Here is a 21,174-nt window from a genome sequence, read left to right on the forward strand (position 1 = left end):
GTCTAATGGCTAATGTTGCTGTTGTTGTTGATAATAATTATTTATTTATACCCCGTCCATCTGGCTGGGTTTCCCCAGCCACTCTTGGCGGCTCCCAACAGAATATTAAAAACATGATCAAACATCAAACATTAAAAACTTCCCTAAACCGGGCTGCCTTCAGATGTCTTCTAAAAGTCAGATAGTTGGTTTATTTCTTTGACATCTGATGGGAGGGCGTTCCACAGGGTGGTCGCCACTACCAAGAAAGCCCTGTTGAGCCATGTGGCCAAAAGGCATGATAATCAAACTATGTGGGCTAGTAACTTTTGTGTACTCAATTGCAAGACTGTTCTACTGCAGAGTAAAAAAAGTCCTAACAAAGTTTCTCAATTCAGTTCAGTGGATCTGTGCTACTTTATATCTGCGTCATGTCTAGCAAAGCAGACCAGAATTATTATTAGACCTTTCGCCTCTTTGTTAAAGGGCACTCACAAAATACCGTTTCACATGCCTGATCGTTCTTAGCTAGACGAGTACATTGCTTGAACAACAACAAAGCTACAAAGAAGAAAAGGTTCAGATGAGAAGACACACATGCTGCAAGCACATCCACTGGCTTTCAAGCGGTTCGGGTAAAAACCACCACCACAGTAATACAAAATAGGCATTGTGCCAACAAGTGCAGTCCACATGCCGCATCTGCCTAGCAAACATTGACCTATGTAGCCTTAAAAAAAACGATAAACACTGTACATGCTGCTGAATATGCGGTTGATTTATCTGTGGTTAACCAGCAATGCTTACTTTGGAATTGTCTTGAGATGCAGAACTGCGGACATTGAAATTCCTCTCCCCAAAGACAGAGCGTTGAACGTGAAGGCTCTCAGGCCCCTCCTGCAGTGTCAAAAGAGGACAATAAGGATTCCATCTTTAACACACAGTCAATTGTGGCATGGCTTTTAAAAAGCGAGATAGCGCAAAAACAAAAAGCTGTATATAAGCTCTCTCACAGGACTAATTTACTGCAAAGAGAGCACAGTCTAGGGTGAATGCTTCTCACCCCGATTCACGGTAGTCCTCCATCAAGATTCAGCTGGGTAATGCTATGGGTAAGGGTACGCTTTCAAAATTCTGATAGATGACTTCAGAATGTCCTGACAACTTGGAGAAAGGAGGCCGAATTTTATGCCGAGAAAAATTATTGTTGAGATAATGGAGCTAAAACTATAAATCTAAAAATTTAATCTAACATGGTGACAGAACTAGCCCTCTGCAGGGGAGAAGAAAATTCATTTGGGGAATGAATCAACTTTCTAACTGGCATGTAAATTCTCCTTATATGGAGATGCTCAGTCAGTTAAAAGGGCTAAGCAACACTAAACACACAACGGCCCTGACTTTCTGATTTCCTAACACTGCATTTGTGGTTTTATACGTGGATACACTTTGACTCCCCACCCCACCTGCTCAATCTACTGAACAAACAGATACGGATTGATTCCCCCACCACTGTCTTCAGTTCAGGGACGGAAGGAAGTTAGCTAAATTGAAACATTCCGTGTCATTCATAAATATCAGCCTGCACATTAGGGTCTTACAGTGCAATCCTAAACACGTCTAACTCAGAAGTGAGTCCTAATGAATTCAATAGCACTCCCAGGTTAAGTGGGGCTAGGATTTCAGCATTATGAATTTTTTATTATTATCCTACGCAATACTTGCTTGGGAGTAAACCACTTTAAACTCAAGAGGACTTACTTATGAGTAAACTGCTCAGGACTGTATTACAGCAAGCCATGGCAATTAACAGCATTATAAAGCAGATCTACCCACAAAGCTCTCTTAAAAATAATCTTAGTGAGATTATTTCTAACCTTAGACCCTGATTTTGAAAACAGTTTAGGATAACTGATCTGAAATAATACTTACAAAGCTACAAGGAAATTCTAATAAAATGTAACCTGGAAATTTTATCCTGCTGCTCTAATTTACACTGACTGAGCAGCAATGTAGTTTAACATATCAAAACGCCAGCATATTCAGAGTTAGTTTATTGACTGAAGATGGCACCTGGGGTTGGCATCTCAGCGCAATGTACTCTTGTCATATCTAATGCATCTTGTCATGTCTGATACATGCCTATATCCAGCCTTCCCACCATTTTTAAATGGCAAGAAGCTACAAGTGATTACAGCTCTCTAATGTGCACATGCAGTGTGAGAGAGAGAGATGTCACCTGTTCATAGTGTACACTCAGTCAAGTGTAGTGCACCTGACTATAGAAAGGTGTTTGTCACAGCAAGAACAAGCTCCAGGACTTTAGTCATTCCTGCAATAGCTAGTCTGGAATACAGCCTCTTGGGCAATGCCCTCATACAAAAGTTGTGCAAAAACCATTGCCGCACAGAAACAAATTCCTATTTTATAAATTCTATGGCTTTTGTTTTTTAAAAAATATTTTTTACATAAGCACAAAGATTTCGAAAAAGGAGATTGAAGATTTATTTTGGTACTACATCTCCCCCTGGTGGATGAAGTGGCTCATTAAACGAATTCACGCAACAAAATTAAGGAAGAAGCACAGAACCTTTCTTTTCTGTTCTTGTTTAATCTCTGTTTGGGAAAGGGAACAGGGCCTTTTATTAGCCGTTCTTGCAGCTGGCTGACGAACTAGCTGCCTAGGTGCTCTAGCAGTAACTGAAACCTGGGATCCCAAAGTTATCTGAGGCTTATTCCATGCACAACTTTCCTGCTGGGCCTCCGACTGGATAACTTTGAGAAGTTCTATTTTTGTGTCAGGAGTTCCTTGCGCCAAACCAAAGTCGACCAGGGCATACCTAAAAGACAATTTGAGAACACACAATTTGTTAACGATTTAATACATACCTCAGCTGCAATAGTGTTATGTTAGAACCCCATGAGCTTTAGCTGTTATCCTGAAGGAAGTTTGGTTGTGCTATAAGGTAAAGGGACCCCTGACCATTAGGTCCAGTCGTGACCAACTCTAGGGTTGCAACGCTCATCTCGCGTTATTGGCCGAGGGAGCTGGCCTACAGCTGCCAGGTCATGTGGCCAGCATGACAAAGCCGCTTCTGGCGAACCAGAGCAGCACACGGAAATGCTGTTTACCTTCCCGCCAGAGTGATACCTATTTATGTACTTGCACTTTGACATGCTTTCGAACTGCTAGGTTGGCAGGAGCTGGGACCGAGCCATGGGAGCTCACCCCGTCGTTGGGATTCGAACCACCGACCTTCTGATCGGCAAGCCCTAGGCTCTGTGGTTTAACCCACAGCGCCACCCGCAGCATGTAAAAGAGGTGGCCTGCATTCCTGTGTTCCAAGGATTTTAATTCTTTTTTTAAAAGTGCACATAATTTGGCTCCTTAATTTGAACAAAGGAGCCCTCTCCGTTTTGACAAGGTGCATTATCTAGAGAAAAATACTTAAGTAAAGCAGGAAGCAGCAAACCCTCAACAGAGACTATAGTAGCTTCTCTCTCTGACTAGGGTGGGAAGCATCCCTGCATGGTCTTATATTCTACAGAAGATGTGACAAAGATATATTTCAAACCCATTGTTAGAGCCCCCTTTGACGAATACTTATAAAACTTTGGGTTAGAGGGGGGCGTTCAGCAGAAACAGCAGGACGTATTTAACTCTCTCACTACTTTCCCCCAAAACCCCTAGATGCGGCAAATACTGGTCTGTCTCTCCCATTGTAAAATATGCTATACTTTTGCCTGCTGCTTAGCAGCAGATCACAACCCTGTGCTTGTCACTGAACATCTAGTACAGCCTTTACATGGCATACTGCTGGACATTGGGAAATGGCAGTTTGTTATGCTTAATAAATGTATTCCACAGAAGATCATAACAGTGTCAAACTCGGGCAGACGTACCGTTTCATTTGCCTGTTGTACAAGAAGTTACTGGGTTTGACATCACGGTGAACAATGCCAAAGTAATGAATACGCTTCAAAGCTTTGAAGAGATTAAACATATAATCTCTTACTTCTTCAAAGGAGAGAGAGTTCAAGATGTCCTGTAAGAATGCCAGAATAAATAATTGTGCAGCAACTTGCAATTAAGCGTGTTTAGTTACTATAATAGAAGGGATTTGTAACTCACCAAAAAGGATTCGTGTTCCAGGTATGGCATAACAATAACCACATGATCGTTTTTTCTAAAACAGTACCTAACTCCCATGACATTATCTTGTCCCCTACAAGGAAAAAAACACACGAATCCTCTCATTAAGCCCATGTATTCAACATTTGCTAGCATTATTCTCTCTCTATAGTCCTATTCTTAAAACCTTTCATTTAGAAACAGTTATATCTAACACTTAGTTACTAATCAGTACATAGGGCTATATGTATGCTATGACACAGAAAGAGTGCAGAATGCCATATTAGATGGGTGGCAGCGTTCACTCCCCTTGAGGTAGGGCATACATTTAAAATAATGTCATTGTAGCTTTGAAGGTGGGCTTGGACAGTTATGTGGGCGATGGTGGCTGATACTTTTTTCCTGTGTTAGGAGTAGCGCCGGCATACAGTGCCCAATATATCTCCTCATCATGGCAAGCAGAAATAAAAATGGTGATGCAAATTAAAATGAATTTCAGCATGAACTGTGTAAACAAAGCAAGTCAATACAAGCATTTTCAAAATTACAGAACCTTGATTTTTGAAGGAGTAGGATTTACGATAGATTGCATTAGCAGTTTCCCTCCCCTTAAATGGCACACTAAAAAAATGCAACAGCCCTACATTGTTAACATACTTCTCTGGAAAACTGATTACTTTATGAGCCACATTTGATGTGTTGTGAGCATGGGTCCACCCCATTATTAAAATTTCAGTAATGTTCCTCTACAGGTAGGCTTCCTCAGATCATATAAGGCCATGTGACCAGGCTTCAAAAACCGATTCTCCTGTAAATTTAAGAACTTGGTACATTTCTGGACCTACCCTGCTATTATAAGACACTGAATTTCAGCAGCAATTCGTACAGGATGACTGGTAGGAATCAAATGCTTCAACGCCACTTTTTCTTCATGGCCTCCTCGTAGCTGGGCTATGGCCAGGTAAACAGAACTAAACGTACCTGCAAAAAGGCAAAATTTATTTGGTATACATTGAACTTTCATGAGCTACAAGAAAAAGCAAATTTCATGTAAAACAGATCTGGTTCCATGCTGACAGTCTAGTTTCAGGTACATATAATCATGAGAGCAGCGGTATTTAGAGACAAGACTTTGTGAAATATAATATAGAGTACCTGTTTTAAGTGAATAGTTACATTTTGAATAAAGGTATTTCAGAAATTCAGAGCGATCATTAAAAAGGAATACCATCTGATAAGACTGAATAATTTATCTGTTGGGTTAAATGTGACAAGAGATTCTCAAGCGGGGCAAAAGCTTTACAAGAATCTTCAAAGGGGGTATCTTGTGGAGAGGTTAAAAAAAGAGATATTTTCTTATAAAATAAATAAATAAAATATACTATATTCTCAGTCCATTTGACACATTTGCGTAGTCCAAAGCATTTATTATCGCTTACAGGCTTAGAAACCGCTGCACGACTGGCAATTCTGATAACACAAAGTTCCCAATTGTGGGGAGGTTTCTAAGCACCAGGAAGGTCAGGAGTGGAGCACACCAAGACTATAGAGGGTGGGGACAGCACGCATGCACACACACACACACACACACACAAATTCTACACACTTCACACCATCAAACATTCTTTGAATACCTGGACAGGGCTAAAGGTACCACCCCAGCAAAAGATGTATGTTGACATGAAACATTTTTTTAAAAAAATCAGTTGTGGATTGAATTGGTAGCACAATGCAGTTAGGTTGCCAGACAACTGTTCCTCTCCTATATCTAGCACCTGTTCACTAAGTAATTGAGAGCTAGAAGACATACTTATCAAACAGAGGAACCAAGATGCTCCCACCTCCCTCCAGAGTTGTTGGCACTTCCTCTTCCCCATGTTCATCTAAAGGGATCTTTTTTTAGCAGAGGTAGCAGAAGATAACGGAGGACATCTAAACAGAATACTAGGGAAGGTTCCAAACAAGCAACCATTCACACATCCTGTTGCTGCTGCTGGATAATGTGAAAAATGATAGCAGGGATGAAGCTGGATGCTTTGCAACCATATGCATTTTTCCAGACATTCTTCTCACGGAACAAGCATTAGGACAACCATGTGTTCTGGCCCTCAAAAATGACAGATGAATTTGGTTAAGCCTGTTTCTGGACCATAGCACCTCCAACTGCAAGTGGGGGCTCACACACGGCTGAATACTCCACAAAAAGATTCCCTGAATGCCCCCGCACACACAAAATATTCCCTGCATACAGGGAACTTTTCTATACGCATCAGGATTCAGTCACACAGGCTCCCACCTGCAGCCTAAAGTGGACAGACCGGGTGGCATTCAACTAAGTGTTGGTGTTGACCTTTAAAGCCCTAAACGGTCTCGGTCCTGTATACCTGAAGGAGCATCTCCACCCCCATCATTCAGCCCAGACACTGAGGTCCAGCGCTGAGGGCCTTCTGGCGGTTCCCTCATTGCGAGAAGTGAGGTTACAGAGAACCAGACAGAAGGCCTTCTCGGTAGTGGCACCCACCCAGTGGAACGCCCTTCCAACAGATGTCAAGGAAATAAGCAGCTATCCTATTTTAAAAGACATCTGTTTAGAGAAGTTTTTAATATTTAATGCTGTATTGTTTTAATATTCATTTGGGAGCCGCCCAGAGTGGCTGGGGGGACTCAGCTAGATTATAATAATAATTTTATTATTATTATTATTAGTAGTACAGTAGTAGTAGTAGTAGTAGTAGTTTTATCTGGAGTACATCTACTGAAATTAATGAACATGACCAAGTTGGGTCCCTTAATTTCAAGTCTACTCTGAATAAAACGTAGTTGAATACCACCCACAAGGACAGGTTAAGCAACATTTTCTAGGATAAAAAACCAGAATTATCATGATACCTTCACCAATTTTCCCCTTAATTCTGAACAAATTTGCAAGCTGTGGCACTGCTTCATAAAGCTGTTCAATATCTGTACTTGCTCCTGTTGAGAAATTAAAAAAACACTTTCTCATTAATATGTTACATATCATTATTGCAAAGTGAACACTTCAATAATGAAATTAAATATTAGCATAAACTATCTTAGTCCTAAACAACCCAATACTGCATATAACACCAATGTTTTACAACAAATGTAACTGATCTGTAGAAAACGCAATCTGGAAAAAAAAGGCAATGTGTGTGCATTGTAAATGAGGAAAATATTTAATAATAAATTAAAGTAAATAAATAAATAAATAAAGTCTCCCATGGGTTATATGGATACGTGACTTTCTCTTAAAAATAAATAAAACATTTCTACAACAAACACATTCCACTGGAATACTCATCACACAGAACAAGAATATCAGTGGCTGACATCTGAAAATAAGTGGCCAGTTCTATTCTATCAGCATGGCTCAAGGCACATGCTATACACCTCCCGTGATGATGAGAGATGCAGGAACACGAAACCTTCCTCTGGTATGCAGAACAAACAGTAATAATATTAATGCACAGCGCAATCCTAAACAGATTTACACACAAGCAAGACCAGAGTTCAACAAGGCTAAGTGCCAACAGGTAGGAACCCTGACTGGGCAGCAGCAGCACACTGGCTGGCTGGCTGGAAGGTTCAGGGCATGCACATCACTGTCCCAGTCTGTAGTTGCCTGATCCCATAAAATGATGACAATGGGGCCAGCTTGGGCCCTCCCTGTTTTGGGTTAACTGCTGGCACTACCTGCATCCCAATTCAGCAGGTGAGAGTGGGGAACTCCAATGCCAGCAGAGAATGGTGTGCTGGGAAGAGAGACACCTCTACCTAATTCAACCCCAGCCCAGTGCGAAGTGGACTTTGATCGTAGCCTATGCGCACACAGGACCGTATTCTTAGTGAGCCCCACTTGACCGCAGATAGAAACACCATAGCATACTTTACTCAATGAGTACTCATGGCACCCACTTGCTATATAGTTCACACACAAAAATACCATTAGTTAGGAGTTTGCTATTGTTCAATAAAGCGGTAGAGAAAATAGCAAGCCCTTTGCAAGTTGCAAATAGCATCTATTAAGTTTTATGAAAGACAGCACAGGAATGCAAAGGAGTGTTAATTACATTCATTCAGTGCACGCATTTAGCTTCATTTTTCCTCCAAAGAGTGAACCAATGCTTAAGATTATTTTTTTCTATAGTTTGATTAGAACTAATCGCTTAAGAACCTACAGCTGGGGTCCCCAATGCGGCATCTGTTGGCACCATAGCACCCCAAGAGTTCTCCCTTGGTGTCTAACCAAGGCCCACTGCCCCTCCCAGTTTTTTACACTTTTAAACTGAGATTCTTTGGGGACAGGATTCAGGCCTTTTCTGTCTACATTTCATTTGTTCTGTATGGGAGGATGAGGGTTTTACCACTTTTTCTTTTTTTGCCTTCCCACCTTGCGTCGCAATAGTCTATATTCCAAGGATATACAATTGTGCTTCGGTCCAAAATAGCAGGGTGCAATGGCAACAACTGTTTTCAAAGCACTTCTATGAGCCATCAGGTTGGTAGATCAGATTACACTACACAACATCTCTATCGTCTATGTTACCAGCACACAACAAACTAACCATCAAAGGATGTCAAGGACCAGGCTATGTCAATCACTAAAAATATTTTCCAGAGACAAAAGGTGGGCTTGGAAACAAAGCAGGCAGCAGATTTGCACTATTACCTAGAGCTGTTGAATTCAAAAGCTAATTCAAAAGCCACTGCTTTTCATACTCTTTATCACTAGATGGCATGGCAAGGATGTTATATTGCATTTTCTGCAAAAACCAAGGCAACACAAACAAAGGTACCCTAATTCTGTTAGACAATTGTTCTGTATTACATGACTGTTCTCTGTAACATGACTAGAGCAGGCTAACCTGTGACCCTTCCTATGCTGTTGGACTACAAAATCCACCATCCCTGTCCATTGGCCATGCTGACTGAGATTGATGGGAACTGAAGCCGAACAACATTAGAACAGACTTGCTTGACCAGGCCTGTAGCCCATCAAGTCCAGGATCCTGTACTCACAGTGGCCAACCAAGTGCCGTGGGAAGCCTGCAGGCAGGACTCTGAACACAACAGCACTCTCGCCTCCTGTTTCCAGCAACTGGTATTCAGAAGCATACTGGCTCCGAACAGGAGGGCAGAGTGGGGGCCATCAACAGCCTTATACTCCATAAATTTCTCTTAAAAGCCATCCGTAAAAGCCTCCTTGAAAATCCTCCTTAAAAGCCATTCAAGTTGGTGGTCATCATTGCCTCTTGTGGGAGCAACTTCCATAGTTTTTAACTACACACTGTACTTGCTTTCACCATTCTGAACCTTCCAATATACTGATTTATTGGATGTCCATGAGTTCAAGTGTTACTAGGGAGAAAAACTTTCTTCTGTCCTTTCTCCAGCCATGCATAATGTTATATATTTCTATCATGTCACCTCTTACTTGACTTTTCGCTCAGCTAAGAAGCCCCAAATGCGGTCATCTTTCCTCATAGGGCAGTTGCTCCAGCCTCTTGATCATTTTGATTAATTCGCTAGTCTTGGATGGCCAGATTAGCCACCCCTGGACTTGACATTACTCTTTCTAAAGCTTAGGAAAATGCTGTAACCCTGTTGTCTTACTGTCATTGTTATTTTACAAAGGGCTGTTGCTGACATACCAATAGGGTTAAATGAAGGCGCTTGTGGTCTAAACCACTGAGCTTCTTGGGCTTGCCAATAAGAAGGTCAGTGGTTTGAATCCATACAACAGGGTGAGCTCCCATTGCTCTGTCCCAACCCCTGCCAACCTAGCAGTTTGAAAGCACACCAATGCAAGTAGATATACAGGTACCACTGCAGTGGGAAGATAAGCAGTGTTTCCGTGCGCTCTGCCGCTTGTCACAGTGTCCTGTTGTGCCAGAAGCGGTTTAGTCATGCTGGCCACATGACCCAGAAATCTGTCTGTGGACAAATGCCTGCTCCCTCGGCCTGAAAAGTGAGATGAGTGTCACACCCAATAGTCGCCTTTGACTGGACTTAACCATTCAGGGGTCCTTTACCATATCTTTTTACCTTTACCTATAATTTTGGTAAAATAGGCTTTCATCTGTGAACCACTTGAATGTCATTGAACGTGTTCATTATACTTAACCAGCTGGAAGCTACTGAAAGTTGTTTATCTAAATGCAGTATTCTTGTTCTGAGGCTTAGCATGCCGTAATGCACTGCTCTTTTCCACAACAAATCTATTTTTGATAAGCCAGGCTAATCCCGACCTGCTTCAAAAGATACCACACACATTACATCTTCAGCTGCAGGACAATGTACACACTTTTCGCATCTGCTCCCCCTTTAAGGACAGCTTACTCAGTTGCCTGGCCCTAGAGCCACTGGGCAGTCTCTCATGCTGTTATGAAGTACACTATTTATCCTCTGTTGGGCTGCTGCAAGCCATGTCCACAATTACTCCTCACGACCCACAAAATTGTGAGTTAAAGCTAGGGGCCGGGATCCAAAGAACCATAAAGCTACATCTGTTATGTGAGCCCAAAGGGGTTTTAGACTTGCATTTCTCTACCAACATCCCTCTATTCTCTTGCTTTAAAGCAAATTGCTTTTGAAACTGAGGGGCGTTTCAGAAAGAGGTTTGTGATATAGGGATCAGTTGATCACCATAAAAAACCAGGCAGGCGAGTGTAAGCCCTTTGCATGATCCCAAGCAGTTTCTTGGATCCTAGCCATAAAAACCTAACAAAACTCTCTCTCTTTAACCACTCTCGTCTAGCTTGAATGAGATCAATTATGTAAGAAAAACAAGTTTGGCTGGAATTCAAAACAAGAATAAACCTGTACATATGAACCAACCAAGTACATCAAAAGTCCAACTTCTTTCTGCTACAAGTTCCTCTGCAATTGCATTCACCAGATCACTTTTTGGCTCTGATAAAGTTTACATCCATTTATCATCTTAAGAGAACCTAGCAATCATTGCACATACCAGGGTGCAAATGTGCAATGATATGAAGACAGGAACAGGGAACGGACAGGGGAATTAGTGACAATATTGTAGAGGGCGTTCAGATGTGTGACAATGTATACCTGACGGTTTCTTGCTGTGGTCGTATTTCATACGAGAGTCTTCACAATGCAAGGGAGGGTGTTCATCTGCATCCATCACAAAACTACCTACAAGCAAACAGGGAAGCAATGATAACAAAGTTCAGAATAGGAAAGCTAGGCTTTTGAGGACTAAACAGGTTCAAACAAGTCTGGTCCCTTTCAGCTATATAAAGAACAGTGATGTTGTATGAGAATGAACGTTGGATAGCCTGTACTGTACAGTCTGATCCTATGTATCAGAAGTCTCTGTGAGGTCAGTAAGATTTACTATAAAGTATGCATAAGACCTCAATCAAAACTGACAGTCCTTAATGAATATAGAAATATATTTGCTTTTCTATTCAACAGCAATTAAAGAGATATTAGGAATCAAACTTTTAACCAATTATCAGAAAGTATTGGTCAAATGTTGATTTTTTTCGTAAAGATAACAAGCAATGCACACCAAATTTTGAAGAGCTTCCCCACCCCACTAGCTAAATATAGTTTTAAAATCACATTAGGAGACATTAATGGAAAATATGTAAGTAATAAAAATCCACAAAATGGTCAGATTCTAAGCTATGACGCGCATTAATAGCTATATGTACACAAGAATTCTTCCAAGGATGGAATTTATTTCCCACATTTTAACTTCCTTCAAAATGTCAAGTAGATGTCACCCTCCATGTCTTAGTGTTTGCAATTATCCATTACATTTAACACCTCCAATTAGGGCGGAATTGAGAAGCTGATCCTGAAAATACGTGCTATTTTTATTTAAGTATGCACATGCACAAAAAGCTCAAAATTCCACATTAGGAAATATTGTTAACAGAAAGCTGCCAATTACTCAAGATTCCCGCAGATAACCACAAATCTCTTTTAACTACGTACCCTCAACATCGAGGTGTTCAGACCATGTACCTTTCACAGGATGTTCTCGAGTCTTGATAACCTAGAACACATTAAATGGTGTTTAAGACATTGGTGTGTAGGCATTGAGAAGATTAAGAGCCCACGTGGCAACCATTTTCAAAATATCCCAAGGGTTGTCATGCAGGTCAGCAAGGCAGTAGCTTCAGACAATTCACTGGAACCTATCTATTGGGAATGGCATAGTTGCATCCTGCTCCACAGATTCTGCATTGTGCTGGACTAGATGATGCCAAACATCCCTTCCATCTCTTAAGATCCTATGAGTGAAAACAGCAGGCTATCGTGTTCATTATCTAATCACTTACAGCAGTTCATTCCATATGCTTCAAATGAAGAATTTTACTAGCACAGGACACTGCTATAGCACTCCATTCCTGTATTGATAAATAATTGGATGTTTTTACTAAAAGTATGAAAACATTATTGTTTGTGGATAATGAATATCTCAGGAGGCATATGATGAAACAAATTCCTTTACCTTTCATTCTACATACGGCTCAGACCCCATCACCTGGAAAGCATCACCATCCAACAGCCATTGGGAAGATTTTATGCAATGACTTGATGGGCTCAGGTGATGATATACTAGTAGTCAAGTGATTACATCACAAAGGACATTATCTTAACTGTTAATAAAAGACACACTGAGTTGAATCCAACTGTCAAGAGTAGGACTCAGTTTGAAATTTCATTTAATCCGTGGACTTCTTGTTAGTCCAATTGATTTCAATTAGTGTACTCAAGAGTATGACTTAACCCTTCATGTATGACTTTAACCCTTGATATCTGAAGATTGCATTTTTATATACAATGGGTCTATCTTTTTTTAAAATGGCTTTTAGAAACTAATGGACTTTACTCTGAAGATTTAAAATTCTAGTGAGTGATTAAGTTCTCAGTTTGGTAAAGTTCTTCTAATTTTATTTTGAAGAATTTTTTCAGGAGCGAGATTAATGTAAAATTTTACTTCTTACTAAGCTATGGTGTTTTTTTTAAGTTTGCTGTTATAATATTATTATTTCTGGGGGAACTGAACCAGAGTAATTCAAAAACAAATTCTGTTCAGTTACTGGAATTTAGGGAACAGGCTTCTATAAAATAGTTGATACCAACTATTTTATAGAAGCCTGTTCCCTAAATTTACCTTACCTATGTATTCTAACTACACCTACTTTTTATTTATTTTTTGGGGAGGAAACCTATAGCAGATGGGAGGCATTTCCATTAGTTAAAAACCATAATAAAAGTGATAGACTGAGCTTAGCTGCATAGCTTTGCTGATCCTGCAGCTTTTAGAATTCTATTACAAAAATCAATACAGTTATCAAACATAAAAGAATTCCCTCACTACTCAATGGGTCTTGAATCCTTGTCTCTGGAGGACTGTGTGTGCATTTTGCAGGCCTTCTGTCCAGGGAACCATAAGGGTGCTGCAGTCTGAACTTCTCATCCCTCCTTTTTTGTACTGCACTCCACAACAGTGCCTGTGCACAGTCTGTAGCTTAAGGGGGCTTAAAGCCCTTTGCATGAAGAGATGCCTGGTAACTGGTAGCATCATTGGGACAGTTGCTGCCTGTGTCACAGAAGCAGATGAAATAATAAGCAGGAATGTGTGGTGCCATCGTATGCATTGTGATACAGGGAGATGTTCTGGGGGAATCGTCCCATCAATTCATGGGTTTCTTCTGTGTGCTTGTGAGTGTTGTTAACAGCACAGACTTTGACTAATAGGCACTGGAGATGCTTCCACAGATGTTAAGGGCATGGTTGCTCTTTTGAAATATGGTGGTCACTGACTCAAGTGTTGTAGCGGACTTTCCCTCCCTTTCACAACTGACCCATAGAATTACTGAAACACTCACCTGCAGGCATGGGGATATGGGTCCCCATGGCAAAGGGGGAAATTAGTCAAAAGAACCTCACCCCTTCTATCATGCCTTTTGGCAGGAAGGTAATCGTAGGCTTAATTCAAAGGATTCAAAGTAATGCAGAACAAAACAGAGTTTAGGAACCAAAAGCAAAGCTTACAATGATAATTAAGTATTTCAGAGAATGACTTAAATAAATGTCATTTATATCCTGAAATTCTGATAAGCCATCATTCAATTAAAAAAAAAATCAAGAAACAATAAACAAAATGACTGTGTATACAGAGTCTTTTAAAAGGTAAAGGGACTCCTGACCATTAGGTCCAGTCGTGACCGACTCTGGGGTTGCGGCACTCATCTCACTCTATTGGCCGAGGGAGCCGGCGTATAGCTTCCAGGTCATGTGGCCAGCATGACAAAGCTGCTTCTGGCGAACCAGAGCAGCACACGGAAATGCCATTTACCTTCCCGCTGTAGCGCTACCTATTTATGTACTTGCACTGGCATGCTTTCGAACTGCTAGGCTGGCAGGAGCTGGGACCGAGCAACGGGAGCTCACCCCGTCGCGGGGATTCAAACCGCCGACCTTCTGATCGGCAAGCGCTTGGCTCTGTGGTTTAACCCATAGCGCCACCCACGTCCACAGTGCCACCCGTGTACAGAGTCTTTTAAGCTCTCTTTATTTCAGCCCACTACAAGCTTGAACAATTATTGACCATTTTAACAGATTGAGGAATCCAGCATTCAGCTAATTGATTGCAAGAATATTGAACAAAATACTGTATGTAATAAGAGCTATCTAGACTGCTTTTGAAAAGAATGTGAAATAGCTGCCAAAGTATAAAACAGTATCAATTCAAATTAGACTATTTTTTCCTTTTATCAATATTAGATTAGCGATCAAGGGCAAATTTTAATACCCTTTGAACAATTCAGTAACTGCAGTTAAGTTTTTGTATTTTCTCATTTCTTCTTGCTGGACAAATATTATAGCTCAAAATGTGGAAATCATAGTTCCATGATCATTGTTTGAGCTCTATCAAATCATTGGTCTGGAGAAAAGAACAACATCTGGGGCTTGTCAGAGCAGGTTAACTTTACAAGGTAGCTCCTTGTAGCAAGACTCCTGGTCAAATACAAGCCTTCCACTGCATTTAAACTGAAGGTTGCAAGCATAAATATTAAAATAACCAAGCACAAGCTACCTTAAACTTTGTCGTTTAGTTTGTACATGATGTGAAACTATTTCTAAAAGCACTGAATGGAATGCCACCCAACATATGGAATGCCCAATACTTTCTTTTTAAAGTCATCTCAAATTTACATACTGTATTGATCTTAAACATAGCTTTAGGTTATTTGTTAGCCTTTTGCCGTGAAGCCCATACAGTATGGCATAGTAATTTTAAAAAATTTTAATTGTACCACATGCTGATCTGGTACACAAAGCAAAGATGGGCTTTGGTCAAAGCAAGATATTTGCTATGCTGATTTTTTTGTAAAAAGAATATTTCTAGTTGAAGATTTGACAGTGTCTACAATTATTTTAAGAACCCCCCCCCCAATACACGGATACAAAAAGCAAACAATTATAGGGCTTGCCAATCAGAAGGTCGGAGGTTAGACTTCCCGCGACAGGGTGAGCGCTCTCTCTCTCTCTCTCTCTCTCTCTCTCTCACACACACACACACACACACGTTGCTCGGTCCCCGCTCCTGCCAACCTAGCAGTTCGGAAACACGTCAAAGTGCAAGTAGATAACTAGGTACCGCAAAGAATGCCTATACCCAGAATTACTGGATACTTAAATTAAATTCAGTATTTATTTAGCTGTATAGTCTTGCTTCTTTTTCCTTAACACAAGTCTCTTAGCAATTAGAAATACTTTAAACAAAAAGAAAGTAAGACAAGATGCAGGAATTGTGAGAGTAATGAATGGAGCTTTTAGGCAAGCTAGAGCTCCAGTCTTTCATTTGAGAAACTAAAGCTACAATCCTACGCCCATTTACCTGGGAATAACCACCATTAAACTAAGTGGGACTTATTTTGAATGGACACATAAATGACTGCACTGTAAGCTACTGGTTCTCAAGTCATGTGTATTCCCCAAGGGAGGGCACAGAGTGGGGAAGACACAAAGATCCACTGAAAGGTAGGATCTTAAAGCAGTATGAGCCTTCTTTCTTGCACTGACAATCAAGACCTGGGTGGATTGAATAATACCCTGACAGCGTACCTCCACTGATCCACACTGTATTTAAGGGAGTAATAATATTCACACTACCTCATCATTGCATGAGGTAGGTTTTATTTTTAAAAGATGTGAAGATGTGAGCTGTGTTGTTCTACTGTCCTTCTGATGCCAATTCATTCTTACTTTAACAAAATGTTAATTTAGCTGCTTGATTGCAATAAAAATATTTTTAAGTGGTTTACAAAAGGAATGAAAGATTTCAATGATCAATGAAACAATTAAAAACAGGTATTGGAAACTTTCAGAATACAATTAAAATCAACAGTAAGGTAAAAATACATGTGAATGTGTATTAAGAGTAGAACCTCACAAGCAGCAACAGGGCACATGGAGCTGCTTGTGAAGGTATCAGACTGCTACAGAACTCATTATCAGCATTTATAAGGGGTGGGGAGTAAGAAGAGGACAACCTGTGGGGGTTTGTTAGGAAAGAAGGGCTCAACTTTTGCGAAACACTAAATTGAGCATCTGAATTGGGTCATCACACAATGAGGTCAGAGCAGGAAGAACCTCAAAATCAATGCCCCTTCCGTTTTAAGAAGCAGATTTCAGAATGGTAGCTGAAATTTACAGCACAGTTCTAGTTATGTTTACTGGGAAACAAGTTTCAGTATGTTGGGGTGTACTCAATAATAATCAGTCATACCCTGGAAGTCAAGCAGAATCTGTTATGGAAGTCCAAAACGTTCGAAAACCAAGCTCCTACAGCCAATCAGAAGCCGCGGAAGCCCCGTCAGACGCTCGGCTTCCAAAAATAGTTTGCAAACCGGAACAGTCACTTCTGGGTTTGTGACGTTCGGGAACCAAAACATTCCAGAACAAATGCTGCTCGACTTCCAAGGTACGGCTGTACTTAGGAATGCATCCATTAAACACATCAGGTGTGGAAAAGCATTCCCAGCCAGACAGCAGGGCCAGCAAGGGATATGGCATGGGGAAGAATCCAAGATGTCCATAGTTGACCGCCAGGCCTTTACTCAGAAGAAACTCCATATGCCTTCAGCAGGATTTCCTCCCAGGTAAGGGCACAGAGGACTGCAGCCATGCAGTGCAACACTATGAATGCCTACTCAGCAGCAATGTTCAACAGAACTTACTCTCAGACATGTGGTATAGGGTTGCATCGTTATTTGATTATATCTCATGTCACCTTAAAAGCTAAATCATGTCAAGACCCTCAGGATTTTTTGGGGGGTGTCTTATTTAGGAACACAGGTGCCTAAGGTTGGGGTACAGCAATTTTGGGTGTCCACAAGGTTCAAATATTGCAGGCTTCCTCAACCTCGGCCCTCCAGATGTTTTGAGACTACAATTCCCATCATCCCTGACCACTGGTCCTGCTAGCTAGAGATCATGGGAGTTGTAGGCCAAAAACATCTGGAGGGCCGAGGTTGAGGAAGCCTGAAATATTGCATGCTAATTCTTCTAACTTATATTTGGGGTAGGAAGCAGAGCACCTCAGGAGGGGCCAAGCAAATCCAAGGAAGGGAGATGGGTTGAGTGCAGGTCCAGTGATATCACTGGGCCAACTAGGCAGCCAACCTCAGATGGGCACAGAACGGACATTTGAATGGCACAGCATTATAAAGATTAGTTTTTGTTATATCTTGGAAATTTCCAACAATATTTTACTTTTATTCTAAACCTTCAATGCAGCTTCTCAAAGCTCAAATTTGCCAAAACTTACATACGCTCAACCATGCTGCAAAAGAGACCAGCTGGCTTGGCAGCTAATGCCAATTGAACCTGAGCCAGACCTGAAGAAACTGGTGGCCAAACCCACAAAATGAAATTTTGACATGCCTTTTAAGAGACTTGAAAGCGCCGCCATTGGCAGGAATATTCAATATTACTTGTGCGCTGAAACATTTCATTTCATTTATTTATTTAATTTCGATACTGCCCTACACCCGAAGGTTTTTAAGGAAGCTAATCGGAAATGGCTGCATTACTTATTCTTGCAATCCGGAATAAATTTTGCCATTTCAAGTTTTTAAAAATTGAAGTTAGCAAATAACTTTGAAATCCAAAGTGAAAACCCAGACAAAAAATTTGTAGAGCTTTCGGGGAAGAGGCGTTTTTTTTGTTTTTGTTTTTAGCTATTTCTGAGGAGAATGGGCCAAAAAAAGACACAGGCTGCCATACACCCAGTGTTTCCTGGGCACACAGGCAATTCCCCACCGGGACACTGTCAGCGGCTGCGGTGTTCCTTATGTGTCGGGGAAATTCCAGGATTATGGCAAACCCCCTCCCCCAAGAAGTTCCTTGCTACGATGCTGATCAGGGGCTCAAGGAACGAACCGTGTGGGGAACTCTCCCTTCTCCCTCCCCACAAGTGGGAAACCCACCCTCTCAGCATTCCCACCTGAAGATGCAGAACAGGGCTGTCTTAAGCATATCTGGCGCCCTCCAGCCCCCCCCCCCTGTTTCCCAAAGTTGTAAATCTGCTAGGAAAATGCTCATTTTTGCGTCTTTTTTAAAAAAATGTTGGTCATAAAACATTGCTCAATGTGGATAAATCAGCCCACAAAAAAGTCACTAAAAGTCTATGTGTATCAAACATATTCTCAATTGAAGCCACAGTTAGTTTGCTTTCATCTCATTAACACATACTGTATGCTTCAAATACCAGTTAAGAGATTTTGCATTCTATTGGTCAGATAGTTGTTAACATCAGTAGAATTCACAACAAGAAGAATGCACATTTCACAGCTTCAGCTGCTACAGACTTTCACTGAAAATAATGCATTGGTCAGTCTGAAGTCTGAACCATATCAAGTAAACTATGGAAGTAGCATATCCACAACACAAACTGTGCCAGTACTTTCTTTTCAAGTCTAATTCCATAATGAGTACAATCTGAGGGAGCCACTACTCCCAGCCTGTGAAAAGTCATAGAACCTGGCTATCAGACATTTTGAAAATGTGACAGTTTACAGTACATTCTTGCAGCCCAATGCCAGGTTCCAGGCATTGCAGTGGGTTGGAATAGATGACCCTTGGGTACCTTCCAACTTTACAATTCTAAGATTTAATAAAAGGTCCTTACAACATAATGCAATTTAGTCCCATATGATTATGCAATTATAAATAAATGAGTCCCCCACCCTGAGAATAATGCACTCAGGTAAACTGGTTTGTGCAGATCTTTTTGGGTAAGATACTTTGGTCATAATAACCAGCTACATCCAACTAAATCCTACTTAGGGCAGTTACAGGTGGGTAGCTGTGTTGGTCTGACATAGTCAAAAAAATTAAAAAAATTAGGGTAGATACTTTGAAATTAATGTTTGGATTTTTAATTCATTTCAGTGAGTCTACTCTGAGCAGGACTAGCATCGGAGGCAACTCTGTGTGTGTGTGTGTGTGTGAGAGAGAGAGAGAGAGAGAGAGAGAGAGAGAGAGAGAGATGTAAACTTACAAAAGAGGAGGGCAAATGGGACAAAGCACCGGGGCGGAGTGAAATCAGGAACACACAGGGGATCACTTCTTTTTTTAACCCTGTGGGTTCCAGAGTTTGGGTCCTGGGGTGTTTTTGTTTTGTTTTTTAGGCAGAAGCAGAAGTTTTACTGCAACCCATGGACGTATAAGGCAGCCTCTTGTGGCATACTGTTTTGCAAGAAGATTAATTTGTCAGTATGTAGCAGGCTTTAGAGAGAATGCCTTCTTCACAAGACAAAAGGGGGTGGGATGAGCCTTCCAACTCTCCCGCTCAAGGGGGCATCCTAGCAAGGCGATCTACCCAACTCTATGTATAGAGGCTGGAGGAGAAAGTACGGGCAGAGCAGAGGGGCTGGGGGAGAACCCGCTGCCTGGGGGTCACTCCGGTTCCTCACCCCGCCTGTGCCCGGTCAAGAAACGGTGACAGCAGCAGCAGCTGGTGGAAAAGGGAAAGAGAAGGAAGGGAAAGGAGCGCGTGGCGAGTGAACCGGAGTTGCGCCCTTGCGGGCTGCCGCGATCTCAGGAGCAGGCTGAAAAGGTGCTGCCTGCTGGAACTGGCAGGGCTGGCTACATAGCAAGGCGGACTCGTTTCTACGCGTCGAGGGGGCTTCTCCTCCTCGGTAGTGAATGGAGGCAGCCGCAAGCGACGAGGGTGGGGAAGAAGGCGCGGAGGGGAGGGACTCCGAGCGGCTCACAGCCTTCCCTCTTTCATCACCCCTTCCGGCGGTTTTATTATAGCAAGGGAGGGTGGCAGGGAGGACGCTGCCGAGCGGGAGGCAGGCGCACCGCTGCCGTCTGAAGAGAAGGCCCAGGGCTGCTGCTGCTGCCGCCGCCGCCGCCGCCGCCGCCGCCGCCTCCTCTACCCGTTCCAGTGTTGGCACATTTGGAAGGCGCCCGGAGCTCGGCAGGCAGGGGATTCCCGCGGCCGAGGGAGAGGAGGCGGCGGCGAGAGAGAGAGAGAGAAGGAGAGAGAAGGAGGAAAAGACAAGCCGGCCTCTCGCTTTCCCTACCGGGAAACTTCTCCTTCCTAACGCACGCGCGCCGAAGTCCGATCTCTCCCTCCACAAAGCGCTTGACGGTGCCGCCTTCCGCAGCCTGCTCTTGGGCGGCCAATCCCCAGCGCCCGTGCGAAGCGGTCAGATCAACCAATCCAGCCGCCGCCTTGAAAAACGCGGAGGGGGATTGGCTGGGTGAGGTTGCTGACGCGCCCAACGCACACGCCGCCCTTCTCGGTGCTGGGAGGAAGGCGAGGAGCGGCACCGAGCTGCCGAGCATGCTCGCTGGCAGCGGCTGAAGCTACGCTGCCCTTAAGTTGCCCTGACTTGCTCTATTCCTGCTTCATGGCCTAAGGCCCTAAGGCCGCCCTAAACAGTCAAAAGTTTTTAAAAGGCGCTGCAGATTTGGGGGAATGGCCTGGGTTTTGTGATCTTACCAAGGGAGGGAGGTCGAGGAGGCCCAGGACATCATAA

The 21,174-nt window shown here is 42.3% G+C and overlaps 1 protein-coding gene across 1 annotated transcript in view; it reads right to left on the minus strand.

Annotated features, from left to right (window-relative positions):
- Positions 1-20,817, minus strand: part of CDC7 (cell division cycle 7) — a 31,825-nt gene extending 11,008 nt beyond the window's left edge. The window contains exons 1-9 of the mRNA XM_035123502.3: positions 20,716-20,817; positions 12,101-12,161; positions 11,204-11,290; positions 7,001-7,084; positions 4,957-5,092; positions 4,112-4,205; positions 3,883-4,025; positions 2,570-2,819; positions 787-876 (exon numbers count right to left, since the gene is read on the minus strand). Of these exons, the coding sequence (XP_034979393.3) occupies positions 787-876; positions 2,570-2,819; positions 3,883-4,025; positions 4,112-4,205; positions 4,957-5,092; positions 7,001-7,084; positions 11,204-11,279 (873 nt within the window). The 5' untranslated portion in view covers positions 11,280-11,290; positions 12,101-12,161; positions 20,716-20,817. The remainder of the gene's footprint in view (positions 1-786; positions 877-2,569; positions 2,820-3,882; positions 4,026-4,111; positions 4,206-4,956; positions 5,093-7,000; positions 7,085-11,203; positions 11,291-12,100; positions 12,162-20,715) is intronic.
- Between the last annotated feature and the right edge of the window lie 357 nt (positions 20,818-21,174).

Source organism: Zootoca vivipara, chromosome 7 (assembly GCF_965207765.1).
Source record: "Zootoca vivipara chromosome 7, rZooViv2.hap1.1, whole genome shotgun sequence".
Taxonomy (NCBI): domain Eukaryota; kingdom Metazoa; phylum Chordata; class Lepidosauria; order Squamata; family Lacertidae; genus Zootoca; species Zootoca vivipara.